The following is a 15,638-nucleotide window of genomic DNA, read 5'->3' as shown; positions in this document are numbered from 1 at the left end:
GAATCGGTCATACTTACTTTCTTGATGACAATCCAAAAGTGTTCCTGCGCTCCGGAACTGCGCTGATGAAACGCGGCATCATCATGTCTCATAACTGTTCCACAACATTTCCACGCAGGTGCACATGTTTGAGGTGTGTAAAGTTACCACCCTTGTTCTACGTAAATATGTAAATAAATGTTACGCCGGTTTACACGTAAGCGGCAATCGCATTAATTAATGGAAAACCAATATGGAGGTCTTCTTCGAAAGGCAACGATTATGAGTTAAATACCAGAAAAACGTCTAAATGCCTGAACAAAAAGGAATATAGACAATCTAGTGGGTTTCTCATCTCGATGACAAATCAACAGGCAAATAAACAAACAAGTGTCCCTATTTATGTGCGCACTTTGAAGTCCTATGGCTCAGAAAGGTGCTATATGCAGGTCATTTTAGCATAAACAAGCCAGGAAGGTCTCTGAAGCAGACCAGAATAGGAGCTGAAACAAGAAACAGAAAACAACCTTCCCAAAGACAAAGCTAACACAATCGAGGAAAATCCAATCCCACAAACTGGTATGAGTGCACAACAGGTGCAAGACAGCAACAATAGACGCCTACAGTTTATAAGCTTGACCCTCCCGTATTCCTGTCAGAACTGACAAAGCTCCTCGGATGAGAAGCAAAATGTCTTCAAGAAACCAAAGAAGTCCAGATGCCTTCATTTGAACTCCTCTGCATGCACAACAGGTGTTGAATGTAAACATAGATTAAGATTTTGTCAGTACCCTTATTGTGTTACATCTCACCCCAGTTATGTTACAACTGACACCATTGTGTTTAAAATAAATGTAGATGACTACCACATACGCACTGAGGCCATGCTTCAATTTATTAAATGCAAAAACAAAAGAATCCAAAAATAAAATGGCATACCTGCAGTATGTTGAATGACAGCATAGCACTGGACAAAAACAAAGGAACCATAGTGAACAGAAAGCTCACCAACGTAACATACAGACTCATTACACTTTAAATTAGTTTTTAATTTGGCCTGAACCAAACGGTGGACAGAGCTTTCTCTCTGAGATCGGATCTTCAAAAACATTCTCATTGTAGATCATAAATACCCCCCCAATAAAACAATAACGACATTCTGTAGCAGAATTGGCACGATTACTTACACCAATGAAACCCGACGGCGAGTCTCTACCCGTATGCAGCAGTGAGGATCCACATCACTTATTCTGCTTTGAATTATTACAAGAATTTTTACCAAAGACAATATCCAGCAGCACCAGCAGGAAACTGACATAGTTAGGAAAAGCTGAAAGGTGCTGCTGAAACACACACACACCTACGTTAAAACAAAATTCTTCCTGGTGGATTCTGATGACAACTTTAAATTCCTAAAAGATTGAACTAAAACTGAAATCTAGTTCGTCTAAGCAAACTACAATCTGATGCCTTCAGGATGCATCCTACTACTACATTTAAATCTTGTGGAATTGAATTCAGTAATTATGTAAAAGAAATATTCCTTTAACTCCACTCATACCCGCAGGTGATTGTTCATCATCTTTATTTACTACATGCTGCAAGTAGCATGATCAATCGGTATACTAATACTGAGGTGCTGCTGTGAAACAGCTGCTAAAACACTGAACCTTAACCCTTTTGGCTGATTTAGTCCAAATGAACCCGCGGGTTAAATCCTCCCTCTAACGAACGATGATCAGACCTAAATGCAACAGACAGCGAGACATTTATTACAAGAACTATAAATCCCCAGAATGCTTGCACATTAAAAAGTCACTCCACATCGATCATCCTATTGCGACTCCTCTGCAGGTGGAGATCCAGTAATCTGCAGTGATCTTCAGACGGGGTTCTGATAAAAGCTGAAACCGCTTGGCTTTGTTGAGCTGAGCACACACAAATCATGTGGCTAATGCTAGCTGTATGCAATTAGCCTTTTGGCCCTTTGGAGTTCTGTTTCCTAATAAACAAACCGTTACAAAAAAATCCTCTGCTTTACACCCACACAGAAAAATAAAATGTGCATAAGGCCAGACACCAACAGGGAAACACAAACGAAACTCAATCTGCACATGAGCTGAAAACATTCAGTGTACCGTGTTGAAAGTCCTAGCATTCATACTGTCTTGTTTTTGACGTTTGGCACCTTAAAAGAACAAAGACGGCACTCACATATGAACAGACTACAACATGTCGATCTCTAAAAACACACGATTACATCATTTTACATTCCAGTTGATCGGCATGGTTTCCCCCGTCACCTCCAGTCGTTAGTGTTTTGGATAAACAAGGACAGGAATGCTGTGACAGGATAAAAACACATCTATGCATTCACTGAACTGGCATTGCAGGTGTTGGAATCTTCATGGGTATGTACAGTGAAGTGCAAACTGAGATGGAGATGGTGAGGGTTACGGAGCTCCATTACGAATGCGCAGGCACAACTTTTTTAGGGGTGGCTGGCTTCTTGGTTTGCCAGAGGTGGTTGTGGATGGTGACAGCGTCCACGCTCGCCGACATGGTTTTAGCGGGTATCTGACTGAACTGCTTCTTGTCCGAGTTGTACTTGTAGAGTCCGTCGATCATCTTGCGAGTGATGCTCTTGGGGCCGATGCCCGCCAGCCTGTTGATCTCCTCCATCTCGGGGCAGTACGTGTAGAGAGATCGGAACTGGCAGCCGGAATCCCGGAACAGAACTAAGAAGTTGTTGGCCCCTGATTTTTCCATTTCCTGTTGAGATCAAAGAAACAACGTTTGTTGAAGGAGTTTTGCCTGTGTCACGATGTAAGCCAGGAGGAGGTTAGGACCCAAGATGCAGAACCAGGAAGACACAAGGCAGGAGTTGTAGAAAACGTAAAATCCTTTATTGGGAATAATAGTCCAAAAGTAAAATTCAAAAGGGGCAGAACCAAAAATTCAAAAATCCTAATGTGCAAACAAAAACCCTAGAAACCAAGAGACGAAAGCTCCTTTAAAGAGCAAAACCTAGAGACATTCAAATAACCTAGAGACCAAGAGAGGGAAACGGGACAACGCTGACACAAAAAATGAGCCGACAACACATTAAGACGCAGACAGGGTTATATACACAGAGGGAACATGGAGGGAAACAATCAGGGAAACAGGTGACAGGTGTGTGGAGAGTGAGATGAGATCAGAAGGGGTCAGGTGAGACTAATTAACTGAGTGGGGAAACTGACTAGGTAAAATTAATCTACAGAGAACTAAAGATAAGTGAACTAATAAACCTGAAAACTAGTCATCAGAAGAAAAACACTAACAAGGATGGGATAACTAAATCTGAAATCACAAAGGGGGAACCTGAGGGAAACCTGGAGGGAGAGGAAGACCTAAGGGGCACACATACCTAAGGGGAACACCTAAGGGAAAATATCTGGAGTGGGCTGGGGAACACAAGGAGGCACCTGGGGGGGTGGGGGGAGACAAGGAGACACATGAGGAACCCAAGGAGACATATAAAGGGGAACCTAGAGAAGGCAGGAGAAAACCAGGAGACACATGAGGGGGACGCAGGATGCAGAACATGACAGCCTGGTCCTTCCCCTTTGTGATGGGACAAGGATTTTGGAACATTACCACCCCTAATTTAAGTTGCCATGTCTTTATTGTTTTATGTTTGCTGTCCTGATAAGCCTTTGGTGAAGGATTTTTTAAATCTCGTTGACTCTTTTAATCTGTCTCAGTTAGTTGACCAGCCTACACAGGTATGTGGGCATATCCTGGACCTTGTGTTGTCTTTTGGGGTATCTGCTTCCAATCTGCAGGTTGGGGAGGCCTTTTTCTCGGACCATAGACCTGTTTTATTTAATGTGCCTTTCGCCTGTCAGCCTGTGATGCAGTGTCCTCCTGTGAAACTCTGCCGGGTATTAAAGTCCTCTACGGCCACTGAGTTTGTTCGGTGTTTGGGGTTGGTGGGGCAGGGGCAAACTGCTGGGCCTAGTAGCACTGAGGAGCTTACTGCACATTTTAACGCGACATGCTCGAAGGTCTTAGACATTGTAGCACCTGTGCAGGCTAAGAAACATTAACGTAAAAAGGAGCCATGGCTAAATATGACAACACAGGACTTAAAAAGGAAATGTAGGAAGGCAGAGCGTAGGTGGAAGTGGGATGGGTTCAGATCTCCCTTGTCCTACTGAGAGATAGCTGGGTAGCCTACCAGAAAGCGGTGAAAGAGGCGAGAATTAAGTTCTTTGCTGACATTATTTCCTCCAACTCACAGAATCCTCGGGTTCTTTTTAGCACGTTAGATTCTATTTTAAATGCAAATGAACCACTGGCTATTGAGTACACTACAGAATCCTGCAATCATTTCCTCAACTTCTTTGTGGACAAAGTGGGGAGGACGAAGGCTTCGATCACACCCTCCAATTACCATCCTCCTCTGCGGGGTCCTGCCCAGGGCTCCCGGAGAGCTTTTATCCAACATCTCCCATAGAGTTGGAGAAGGTGGTCAACAGTCTGAAACCATCTGGTTCTGTATTGGACGCAATCCCTGCTAAACTTCTGAAAGAAGTTTTTCCAGCTGTGTCTCCTTATGTTTTAGAAATTATAAAGAGCAGTCTACTATCGGGTGAAGTTCCCAGCTCTTTTAAACATGCAGTAGCGCGCCCCATGCTGAAGAAAGCTGGCCTAGATTCGGCGATTATATCTTAACTATAGGCCTGTTTCCACACTGCCGTTCTTAGCTAAGGTCTTAGAAAAGCTTGTGTATGCCCAAATGATATCTTTTCTACAGGAAAATGAGATCCTGGAGATTTTTCAGTCTGGGTTTAAGTATCTCCATAGTACAGAATCAGCCCCGTTGATGGTTTTGAATGATATAATGATGGCAAACGATTCTGGGGAGGCTGTGGTTTTGGTGCTCTTGGACTTGACACCATAGACCACAATATCCTGATTGGTCGACTGGAGCACTGGGTGGGAATATCAGGCTTAGCACTCCAGTGGATAAAATCTTTCCTGTCAGGGAGGAATTTTTGTGTAAGACTGGGGGACTGTTCGTCTGATACTGCTGATTTGCAGTGTGGAGTGCCTCAGGGATCAGTCCTGACACCTCTCCTCTTTTCCCTCTATCTGCTGCCGCTGGGCGACTTGTTTCGTCAGCACAATGTCAGGTTTCACCTGTATGCGGATGACTGTCAATTCTATTTACCTGTATCATGCAATAACTCAAGTTCTTTTAAACCGCTCTTGGACTGCTTGGAGGAGGTCAAGTTATGGATGGCTCAAAATGTATTGTTCTTCAACCAGAATAAAACTGAGACGATCCTGTTCTTCCCGAAATACAAACATGGATGTGCCCAAGGGATTGACTCTCCTTCATTAGCGCCTTTTGAGAAGGCTGTGGTCACCAACCTGGGGGTGAAGTTGGATGTAGAGCTCACACTGGACAGCCAGGTCAATGGAACAATCAGATCCTGCTACTTTCATCTCAGGAGAATAGCTAGGATTAAGCCGTTTCTTTCACGCAAACATCTGGAAACTGTCATCCACGCCTTCATTACCACCAGACCGGACTACTGTAACTCGCTTTATGCAGGCATCAAGCAGGCCTCCATAGCGAAACTGCAGAAGGTCCAAAATGCGGCAGCCAGGTCACTGACTGGTACCAGGAGATCTGAACACATCACGCCCGTCTTGGCATCCCTACACTGGCTTCCAGTCTCTTTTAGAATTTCGTTTAAAGTTCTGGTGTTTGTTTTTAAATGTTTAAATGAGTTGGCTCCATGTTATCTGGCAGACCTGATTCAGCCTTATGTTCCCGCAAGGAACCTTCGGTCAGCTCAACAAGGACTGTTAGTCATTCCGAAACACAGACTACAATCCCGAGAGGGTCGTGCTTTCTCGGTGCTGGGGCCGAGGCTCTGGAATGAGCTACCTGCATGGGTTAAACAGGCCAGCACGGTCGGCAAGTTTAAGAGCCAGCTGAAAACACACTTTTATTCTTTAGCTTTTATTCAGGAAGAGTCCCGTTAACTGTTGGCTTGGCACTTTTTGCTGCCCCACCTAGATTTTATCTGCATGTTTTTGCTGGTTTTAAATGGTTTTATATGTTTTTATTTATTTATTTACTTTTTTATGCTTATTTCTGCTGTGCAGCGCTTTGTTTGGTCCTTGGGCCATGTGAAGGCGCTATATAAATAAAGTTTTAGTTAGTTAGTTATTTACCTCCAGGATCTTGTTCTTTTGCCCCTCATTGACCTTGCCTGCGAGGCAGCAGTGGGAAAGAGCATTCTGGATGATGTGTTTGTTGGATTTTGCACTGGGCTCCTTGTACAGCTTCGGTCCTAAAGAAAGACAAAAGAAAGAGAAAATATTAGGAGGAGACCGTTGCTGTAGCAATCACAGAACAGACCTGCCTCCCTATTTTTATTCTCTTTTGATAAATCATGTATGAAGATTTCTGTGCTTTTGTCAAAGGAACATGAAGGATGAAAATGTTAGCCTGACCCACCAGTGTACTCGGTGTTGGAGGTAACAGACGAGGTGGTGGAGCCGTTTTCCCAGTCCTTTTCCCCATTCCTGCTGCTGGAGTGACTTGGAGACAGGAAGCCATTTGCAGAATCCGTCCTAAAACACACAAAACGATATTAGCACACCTCTCTTTCGCGTGTGTAGAGCCCGACCACTCTGTAACAACAAGGTAATACTCTGTTTGGTCATCAAAAGCAGACTGAAGTGTCATTTTTTTTTTTTTTTTACAGAAACCAGTGAAGCAGCAAAGCCTGCAAGCGGGGGGTGCAGTGTGTGTGTGTTCAAGGATGGGAAAAGGGTTGGTTAGGCATAGAGCAGCGTTTGGCTTTTATTTGCTCTTTTAAATGGAGACATGGAGAGCATTTCCTCTCCTGATCCACTCATGTAACAATGCAGAATCCAATAAGAAAGGAGACAAATAAGAGCAACTAAAGCCACATTCAGCTTAATTAGCAGTAATTTAGTGAATGTAAAACCCACATTAACAAGTCATTCTTTCAGTTGTGTGACTTCTGTAGACTGTAATGACAGCTGTTTTAAGGCCTTGTATATTGAACTACAACAGAGCAATGACTTGATAACATGTCGTCTCATGACGAGTGACTTTCTAAACTAAACAGTTGTTTTATTTCATTGAGTTGTGAAATAAAAAGCAGGGAAGCAGAAGGTGAAAAAAAGTGGTTCTCCATTAAAACTTATCACTTAGTATCTCACCTTTAATCTCTGCACAGCATTGGCAGTTCTAGGGGTGGGGCCTCAGGGGCATAGGCCCCCATCTTTTCACTTATGTCCTTTGGATGATCAGATTATAGGTTGATGTAATTCCAAGTCCAAACACTAGAGGTGCTAATGGGCCAAACAGGAATTTCCTGAGTGGAATCTTAATCACAAATAAATACTGTGGCCCCTTGATGGCCCAACACTCAGAACAATCATTGATCCGCCACTGCTTCACAGCTTATATATGCTTCATTTTTTCCCCCAAAGAGCCAAATTCTGGGACAGTTTCCTAAATCTTCTGAAGCCATGTGACCTGGAGGCTGTGAGATGCTCTAAGATGAAACACCAAGTTATCAGAGAACCTTGATTATCAAAGATCAAGAATAAGACCTTGCACAGGGTAAAGGAAAATATGTCTCCTTTGCCAGAAATGGTTTATCAATTTGTAAGAAAACCCGTGGTGGGAAAAGGGTTTCAGTGCAGGATTGGTCTCTGGGCAGCAGGAGAAGCCTCCAAGTGTATTCACTAGAAAACAAACAAACAAAAAACTAACCTCCTTCTCAGTTTAGGAGCGCTCAGAAAGTAGAAGAGAGTGCTAGAAGCTAAACTAGAACTCCTGACATCAAATGGCAGAAAGATTGGAATGAAAGAGGGAAATTGAAGAACATGTTAGATCTGAAGGGTAGATTTCCATAAAGTCACTGTTATCAGCTGCTCCTTACCACTCATTTAAGACCCATGATGTTAGCGCATATGGTCTATTAATTATACAAGTAGTTAACGCTCATGCTCATTGGCTAAGCCCCTCTAATTCTGAGAGCAGATGATCCAGGTTTAAATACTAATTACTCACAGCATAAGCAGGGTATCAAGCCAGCAGGCTGTTTTGTACTTTACAGATTTATTTTACAGTAAAACAGTCAAAAAAATAAAATAAAAAAAGAATATGAATACATCCTAAAAATAAAAAATATCCAGCTGTTTGTATCTTGCATGTTTCAGCTTTACTCGTAGATGAATAAAAGCCTCTCACCTCGGCGCCCTCTTTTCAGAATGAACGCTGTCGCTGTCACCCAGGTTGAGGGAGGCGAGGGACAAGCTGGAGACTGAAAAGACACGCTGTCGTGAACCTGGATGTGAGACGACAAACGTGGCACGACACGGTTACACTACCACGAATGGGAACTATGGGAGTGAGGCAAAGCCAGTGATGTGGATACAGTCACACACACATGACAACTCCTGATACCGAAACTGCAGTCACTTCACATTTTTCTATACATATAATCAAAATGAACTAAATGGTATTTTTGACAACCCAAAGCTAAGAAAAAGGATTAGGGCCACTGAAAAAAAGAAATGAAAAATAATAAATCAATAATCTTTAATCCCAAAATTCTAACTTTAGTCCCAGAGTTCTGACTTTAATCTTAGAAATCTGTCTTTAATATCAGAATTTAACTTTAATTTCAGAATTCTGACTTTAATCTTAGAATTCTGTCAATAATCCCAGAATTATGACTTTAATCCCATGATTCAGATTTTTGTCCACAGAGTTCTGACTTTAATTTTAGAAATCTGTCTTTAATATCAGAATTATGACTTTTTTCCAAAGAGGTTTGACTTTAATCTTAGAATTCTGTCTATAATCCCAGAATTCTGACTTTTTTTCCACCGAGGTTTGACTTTAATTTTAGAATTCTGTCTTTAGTCCCAGCATTCTAACTTTAATCCCAGAATTCTGACTTTTAGATTCTGAAAAAAAAACATCAGCATTCTGACAAAAAGGTCAGAATTGTGGGATTAAAGTCAGAATTCTGTGAAATAAATGAGAATTCTGATATTAACGTTTGAATAATTAGATAAAAATCAGAATTCTGAGAAAAAGTCACAAATCTGGGAATAAAGTCAGTGTTCTTTTTCTTTTCAGTGGCCCTAATCCTCTTCTGTACACGGCAGAGCAGACACAGGACAGTGATTTAACAGATGGGATGGCAGTGACCTCTGTCTCCATGGTTACCTGTGGCAGCTCGGACAGGGGTCTTTGGGGAGTCTATGCTGTCACGGTGGATGGACTTGGGTCGGCCTCGCCTCTGCTTGGCCCCACCAGCTGATCTTGGTTTGATGATGGTGTCCATGTCCTCCATCAGCTTTAGCTGCTTCCTCCTGAGGTACTCCTGCTTGATGAACTCCTTCCTGGCCTTGTCCTCCTCCTTCCTGATTCGCTCCTCCTCTGCTTTCAGTCTGAACACATGATGAGACAAAATCACGATAGCAAGAAGAAGAAGAAGAATTGGGCTTTAGCTGATGGATTTTGAGGTAAAGTAGGGATTCACACAATTTATTATAAAACAAATGTGTTTGAATAATGACTGAATCTCAAGGTCATCTCAGAGGTAAAAGTGTGAGGATGTTAACCCGGCGCTCTCATTTGCATATCTGTGTTCAAATACTTGTAGAACCGAAGCTATACAGGATAGAACAAAGTTGGTTTTGCATATTAAACCGGAGGAGTTGCACGTATATCTCACACACTGAACATGTCCCAGAGCGCTGCGTATTTCCGAGTTGGCAAAAAACAACCAACATGCGCAAATAAGAAAAGCGTTTTCATTCAGACACAGACGCGGTATCATTCTGATCTGCAGCTCACAGGGCTTCACACGCTAGAATACACTTCATCTTGTTGTCAGCGTGAACTGCTACATGATTATCACTCACCCAATCACCTGCATCGACGTGATTTTCCTGCGAACTGTAGTTCTTTGTAGTCCCAGTCTTTTGGCTTTTTCTTGTTCTTCTTTGCAATAATACATTTAGACAAACGCATCACACACCCACTACTAACTCCCGACACACACACACACACACCACCACTACGAACGTTTTGATGAACCGCGGACCCGCCAAACGGTACATCCTCCTCCTCGAAGCGGTTGACGCCATTACAGCGCCGGGCGATGATGGGAGTTTCAGTTTCCTTGTGTATATATTCATGCAATATTCTTTATTATTGTTATTATTAGTGAGAGAAATGGAAAGCTTTATACTACTGAAAAATTAGCGATAAATATTCAACATTATTATATTAGACTCCTGCAGATTATTATTATTTAAGTTTTTGTTACAGTTCATATAAATGAGTGTATCTCAGAAACTAATTTATGAAAGCACTTCAAATAAATTTGTTGTTGTTTGAAACAATTGTGTGCAACTTTTTTCATTTATAATTTTGAGGGATAAAGCTGTGGCATTTCTGTATAATGAAAAATATGTGTAAAAACAAAATACGATTTTCTATTTCTGTATGGATAATCGCAGTTTTTTGGTAAAATATTTAGAAGCTATGAACATTTCACATTTATAAAATTAAAATTTAGAATGTAAGGGTTGTATTAATGTACAGCAGGTTCAATTACTCCAAAAATGGCACCACAGCATGTATAAATGTAAATCTAAGTTCTGGGGAACGTGTTCAATGGCAGGTCTTAAAGATGCCTTTTAACCCTCCTAATGTCCTAATGGGTGACCCCGCGAGGAAAGGTGACCATTGAGCAGGATTGATGTTTATCCCTTGAGGTCCACGAGGCAGGGGTGAGGAGTGAGCACCACCTCACCCCTGCCTCGTGGACCTCAAGGGATAAACATCAATCCTGCTCAATGGTCACCTTTCCTCGCGGGGTCACCCATAAAGACAGTGGGAGGGTTAAATAAAATGCAATAAAAATACATAGAACAAAAATTTTCTTTAAGGACTTTTATATTACAATATAAAAAAAATCTGCATACCGAGCTTCCTCTTTCTTCTGCTCCATCCCTGCCTCCAGCTGACTCTTCCTCAGCTGATTCTCTTTTTCTCTTCTCATCCTTTTCTCCAGCAGAGCAGCCCTCTTCTGTGCCATGTTTCCTTCTGCTTTTCCATCCTCCTGACGGAAACCAAAGAAAGTCACAAAAAGTATTTTAATATAACTAAAATCTGCTCAAAGAGGCTAACAGAGGCAGCAATTTTGATTTTTACCAACACCGTCCTCTGCCCCATTATAATTAATATATGCAAAAAGCATTTCCTCAAGCCTATTTTCTCATTTAAATGCCTTCAATAATTGTATAAAATGTAACTAAAATCTATAAGAAGAGTATAAAATGACGTAAACCTTTTAGCTAAAATGGACAAAAAGATAATTATATTTGTCTTCCATTAAAAACTGGCTGGTAAAGTCTGGCTTTCCTGAAGCATAACCAGCCAACCCTTCTCCAACCCCACATTTCTGCAGCTGTGTCTGAATTATTCACAGCAGCCCCAGTTTTCTGACCTACATCGAAGCCCAGACAGCAGCTAACGGTTGTTTTAAGCACTTTAAAAGGGCCATCAACATGGCCTCTATACTTTTCTTCCTCATATGTGCGTATATCGTGCGTAGGAACCATCGGTAGGAACCAGTAGGAACTCATTTACGCATTGTGTGGTATTCGTCATTTTGTACCTGTGCGTGTACCTTCCTAAACGTAAGAAAACTTCAGACTATGGCCCATTCTCGATACTCGCACTGCGCCCTGCAGACTTCAGCAAAGTGCACTTGGAGAAAGTGTGCGGTGTGCTTCGAGTGCGTAGTGCACAAGTGAGCAAATAACTGCAGAATTGTGACAGGGAGCATTGCGTCATCGATCACAATGCATGCCGGGATGCTGCTCGCTGTGATGCTTTTTTCAAAAACCTCTATTAAGAACTTTTAAAGTTATTTGAAATAAATTTAGAAGTTTTAGAGCATCACCTAATCGTCCTTCAATGAAATAATTTAATTAGAAAATACATATTTTCAGAAAAGGAACTTGAGCCTTTTCTTCTGCAGCAACGACTTGTGGGTAATCCCCTTGGCCGAGGTCCGCATCGCTGCGGACTTGGGTGAAGTGCAGATTAAGGGTGCAATGGGGGCGTGGTCAACTTCCACACTTGAGAATCAGGACACCCTATGCACTCGCACCCCTGGCTGGGAACGCGCAATTGAAGGGCGCAAGGGCGAGTATTGGAATTGGGCCCAACCCAAGTGTAGGAACAGCATCTAGTGGTAGAACGGGGGAACCGCAACACCGAAGGTCTCAGTCATCCACACGTTCCTCATCCACTAATTATTTTAGCCATTAAATAATTATTTCAGTGGAAAAACAGCTGAGTAACATAACTGGTGCGACAACACTCGACGGGAATCTGACATTGTAGAGTGGTTGTCGTGTTTCTGTAATCGCATTTTTTTCTCTTCCTATTTGTATTATGTTCTTTTTAATTAATTAATATTATTTTTAATTTAATTTTAATATATTATATTTCGTCCTTGTGAAACACTTCGTGATTTTGCTTGAGATGCGTATATGAAAGATTGTTTATTATTATTATAATTAAGGATTTGTCAGAGCATGCTCTGGAGTAAACGCATTTGACAGGAGATCCGTCTGGAGCTATGCTGTGATTTGGGAACCACTGTGGAGCAACATATTAACCTCACAAATCCGATTCCAGTTCATATTCTATTTTAAAACTACGAGAACACCCAGAACCTCCTCTGCTCCCTGATCACACATGCGTTGTCAAGGTACCCAGACTGAATGACAGCTAAGAGGCTGCACTTAGACATTTCCAAATAAAACAAACACCATTAAGAACGACTCCTTAAATGTAAACGACAACCTTTTATTCTACGATTTATCCTATTAGGAACCTTACCTCTGTCTCGATCATGTAACCTAAATTGTTTGGCTCTTTTGCGCTTCGGCATATTCTTTTCTTCCGGGTAGAACGCAGGGAATCCCCTCACATGCTGAGGAAGTAGCATGACCAAATATGGTTAATTGAGGGCGTTTCTGTATGTAAATGACGGTGAACGGACAAGAGCACCTGGTATGCACGGGTGGGATTTATCATGAGTGCAGAGGAACGTTAAAGAGGCCGCCGCATGTTTCATAAATCAGGTTTTTGATCGTTCGCACAAACATTCTAAATTTCGTTAACAGGAAATAATTTAGGAATTATTTTATGAACATTTAACACATGAGGGCCCTGAACGGGCCAGTTTTGTAAGGAGACAGCTGAGAGGACAGAGCCATCCTACTTTCCCTATCTCCTTCCCCTTGCCAGAATTTCCAGGAACTCTTGTAATGGAACAGATCTCTTGAATCTCTTTGCTTCGTTCATATAGAATTAGTGAACAATCTGTTGGGATGGCTCACTCAGGTTCTACTAATCAATGCTGAAGGAATTACCCTGAAGAAGAAACCGCGGCACATTTTCTGTTCATCATCCAAACTCTCTGTGTTGTCCTGGTCCATCTCCAACACATCATCGATTATTAAATCCTCCAGCGGCTTCACCACTGACAGGGGAACCTCAATCAGGCTGCCTTTGACAGAAGGTTCTGGCTTAAAAGGGATCTCTGTAGGTGTCACTGTGAAAGTTTCCACCACAGGATGAGCCAAGACCTCTGGGAATGATGACTCTATGGTAGGTTTTAGTTCTCCAAATGGTTTCTGAACTGTGTCCTGCTGCTTTTGTGTTTCCATATCAGAAGGCTTTGACTGCGTCTCAGTTTCTTGGCCATTTGCATCCATTTCAGATTGTTTTCTTTTGGCGTTCCGGTTGGGTGTGCTGGGGAGTGAGTTGGGTCCACACATAGTTGCCAGCTCTTTGTCTGGGAACAGGAGCGATTCTGCGTCCTTGTCATGGTCCCCATCTAGGACTACCGCCTCTGGAGAAGCAGCTGCTGGCTTCTCCCCCATGTAAAGGAAAGAACTTGCCAGAGGCTGACAAGGAGAAAACCGCCGAAGTCTCGGGATGCTGTCCACGGACTGCGGGGCGGTCAGGACTCGACTGTATGGAGCCAACTTGAGCTCGTTGGGTCGGGCGGTGCGAGGATTTCGGGAGTGGAAGGAGGCAGATTTTCGTTTGATGCTGGTTGGAGAGCGACGGGTGGAATGAGGCGAGTCGGCAGGAGAGGAGGGTCCTGAAGATCGGATGACAGCTCGAGTGTGCTTTTGTGGGGAAGGGTTTGTGTGGGGAGGAGGTATGACCCAAGCCTGCTGGTGTTGGTGCTCCCTCATGGCCATGATCACCTCCTGCTGCTGAGATAGACGCTGCATCTCAGCCTGGAGGAAAGCTAAGGAATGGTTGAGCTTGTCAATAGAACGCGTATATTCTGCAAGATCCAGTTCAGTCAGCTGAGCGTGGCTTTTTCCGCCTTCCTCACCTGCACCTGGTGTCTTCTGCCAACAAGAGGGTGTGCTTCTTTGCTCCGCCCCATCAGGTGTGTCTGTCTTGCTCCTTCCAAATTTAAACACTGGACTTGTGGTTCCTGACTTTCCTTCTCCATCCACTTTTACACCCTCCTCCCCACTAGAAGCCCCGTCACCTTTCCTCTTCACCATATTTAGAAAGGCTGAGTGGCCCATCTTTTGCCGATGCCTCGTAAAAGCGGCCTCAACTTTCTTCTTCTGTGCTTCAATGGCTTTCCGTTTCTCTTCGAGCCTCATCCTCAGCTGGACCATCTCTGTGGCCATAACTTGGGCTGGGTCGTTGGGTGGGAGCTGGATAGGTTTGGCTGAAGCCTGAAAGGTTACAGTGGGCATGGTTTGTTGATGAGTGGGGCTGTGCTCAGGGGTGGGTGCCCAGGACACAGATAGCGGAAGGCCAAACTCAGAACCTTCTGGAGTTGTCTTCATGGAGTTGCTGCTGCCTCTGCCTGAATCTGCCGCTGATGGACTGAGCTTCCTCATTTTCTGTTCAGCAAAGCTGGTCATTTTGGCTGCGGAGGGGGATTTGATCTGACTGCTCGTACCGGGACTTGGTGTGTCCATATCGAGGTCCATGTTCACAGAGCAGTCCTTCAGAGAGGAGTCTTCATCCAGCATGTCTTCTGTTCGAATGTGGATGCCAGTGTCAACCTCTGCTGTGTCCGTGGTGCTCAAAGTTTCTTTAGAGTCCAGCTCTGACACCGGGTCCAAGCAGCCAACACCAGCTCCATGGGCCTGACCGTGCAAAAAAAACCCATTGTTGATGCCCTCTACAGGTGGCCTGTTGACGATGTGGAGAGCTTCCTCCAAGGAAGGAGCCGTTCCTGTGTTACTTCCATGTCTGTTGGTGAACTGTCGCCTGCTGGGCTCCATGCCCGCAAGGCTGTCTGGACAGCCTTCTTCCTCGATCCCAATACTCTGACCATTCACCGGCTGGAAAGACAAGTTGCGTTTCATTCCACGGGGCATGTGGTGGACTTTGAAACCAGAACCATCATCGGTGCTGATGGATCTGACCATGCCACGAGTGGAGGAGAGCGGGGCGGGATCAGAGTTGTCTTTGTCAAAGGGGATGTCAAACGACACCCCATAAGGTCCAGACCTTACAGAAAAACAAAACT

The 15,638-nt window shown here is 43.4% G+C and overlaps 1 protein-coding gene across 4 annotated transcripts in view; it reads right to left on the bottom strand.

The window, feature by feature from the left end:
• Positions 1 to 849: 849 nt before the first annotated feature.
• Positions 850 to 15,638, bottom strand: part of camsap2a (calmodulin regulated spectrin-associated protein family, member 2a) — a 58,697-nt gene continuing 43,908 nt past the window's right edge. For 2 of the 4 annotated variants that reach the window (XM_015970744.3, XM_015970746.3), the window contains 7 exons: positions 13,495 to 15,619; positions 11,029 to 11,165; positions 9,260 to 9,483; positions 8,273 to 8,369; positions 6,500 to 6,615; positions 6,214 to 6,332; positions 850 to 2,751 (listed from right to left, as the gene is read on the bottom strand). In XM_015970744.3, the coding sequence (XP_015826230.3) occupies positions 2,446 to 2,751; positions 6,214 to 6,332; positions 6,500 to 6,615; positions 8,273 to 8,369; positions 9,260 to 9,483; positions 11,029 to 11,165; positions 13,495 to 15,619 (3,124 nt within the window). In that variant the 3' untranslated portion in view covers positions 850 to 2,445. The remainder of the gene's footprint in view (positions 2,752 to 6,213; positions 6,333 to 6,499; positions 6,616 to 8,272; positions 8,370 to 9,259; positions 9,484 to 11,028; positions 11,166 to 13,494; positions 15,620 to 15,638) is intronic. The other 2 variants (XM_015970745.3, XM_015970747.3) reach the window with 1 other exon arrangement.

This window comes from Nothobranchius furzeri, chromosome 8 (assembly GCF_043380555.1).
Source record: "Nothobranchius furzeri strain GRZ-AD chromosome 8, NfurGRZ-RIMD1, whole genome shotgun sequence".
NCBI classification, from domain to species: Eukaryota; Metazoa; Chordata; class Actinopteri; order Cyprinodontiformes; family Nothobranchiidae; genus Nothobranchius; species Nothobranchius furzeri.
The sequence above is the reverse complement of the archived record's forward strand: the minus strand, read 5'-3'. Positions and strand labels throughout refer to the sequence as shown.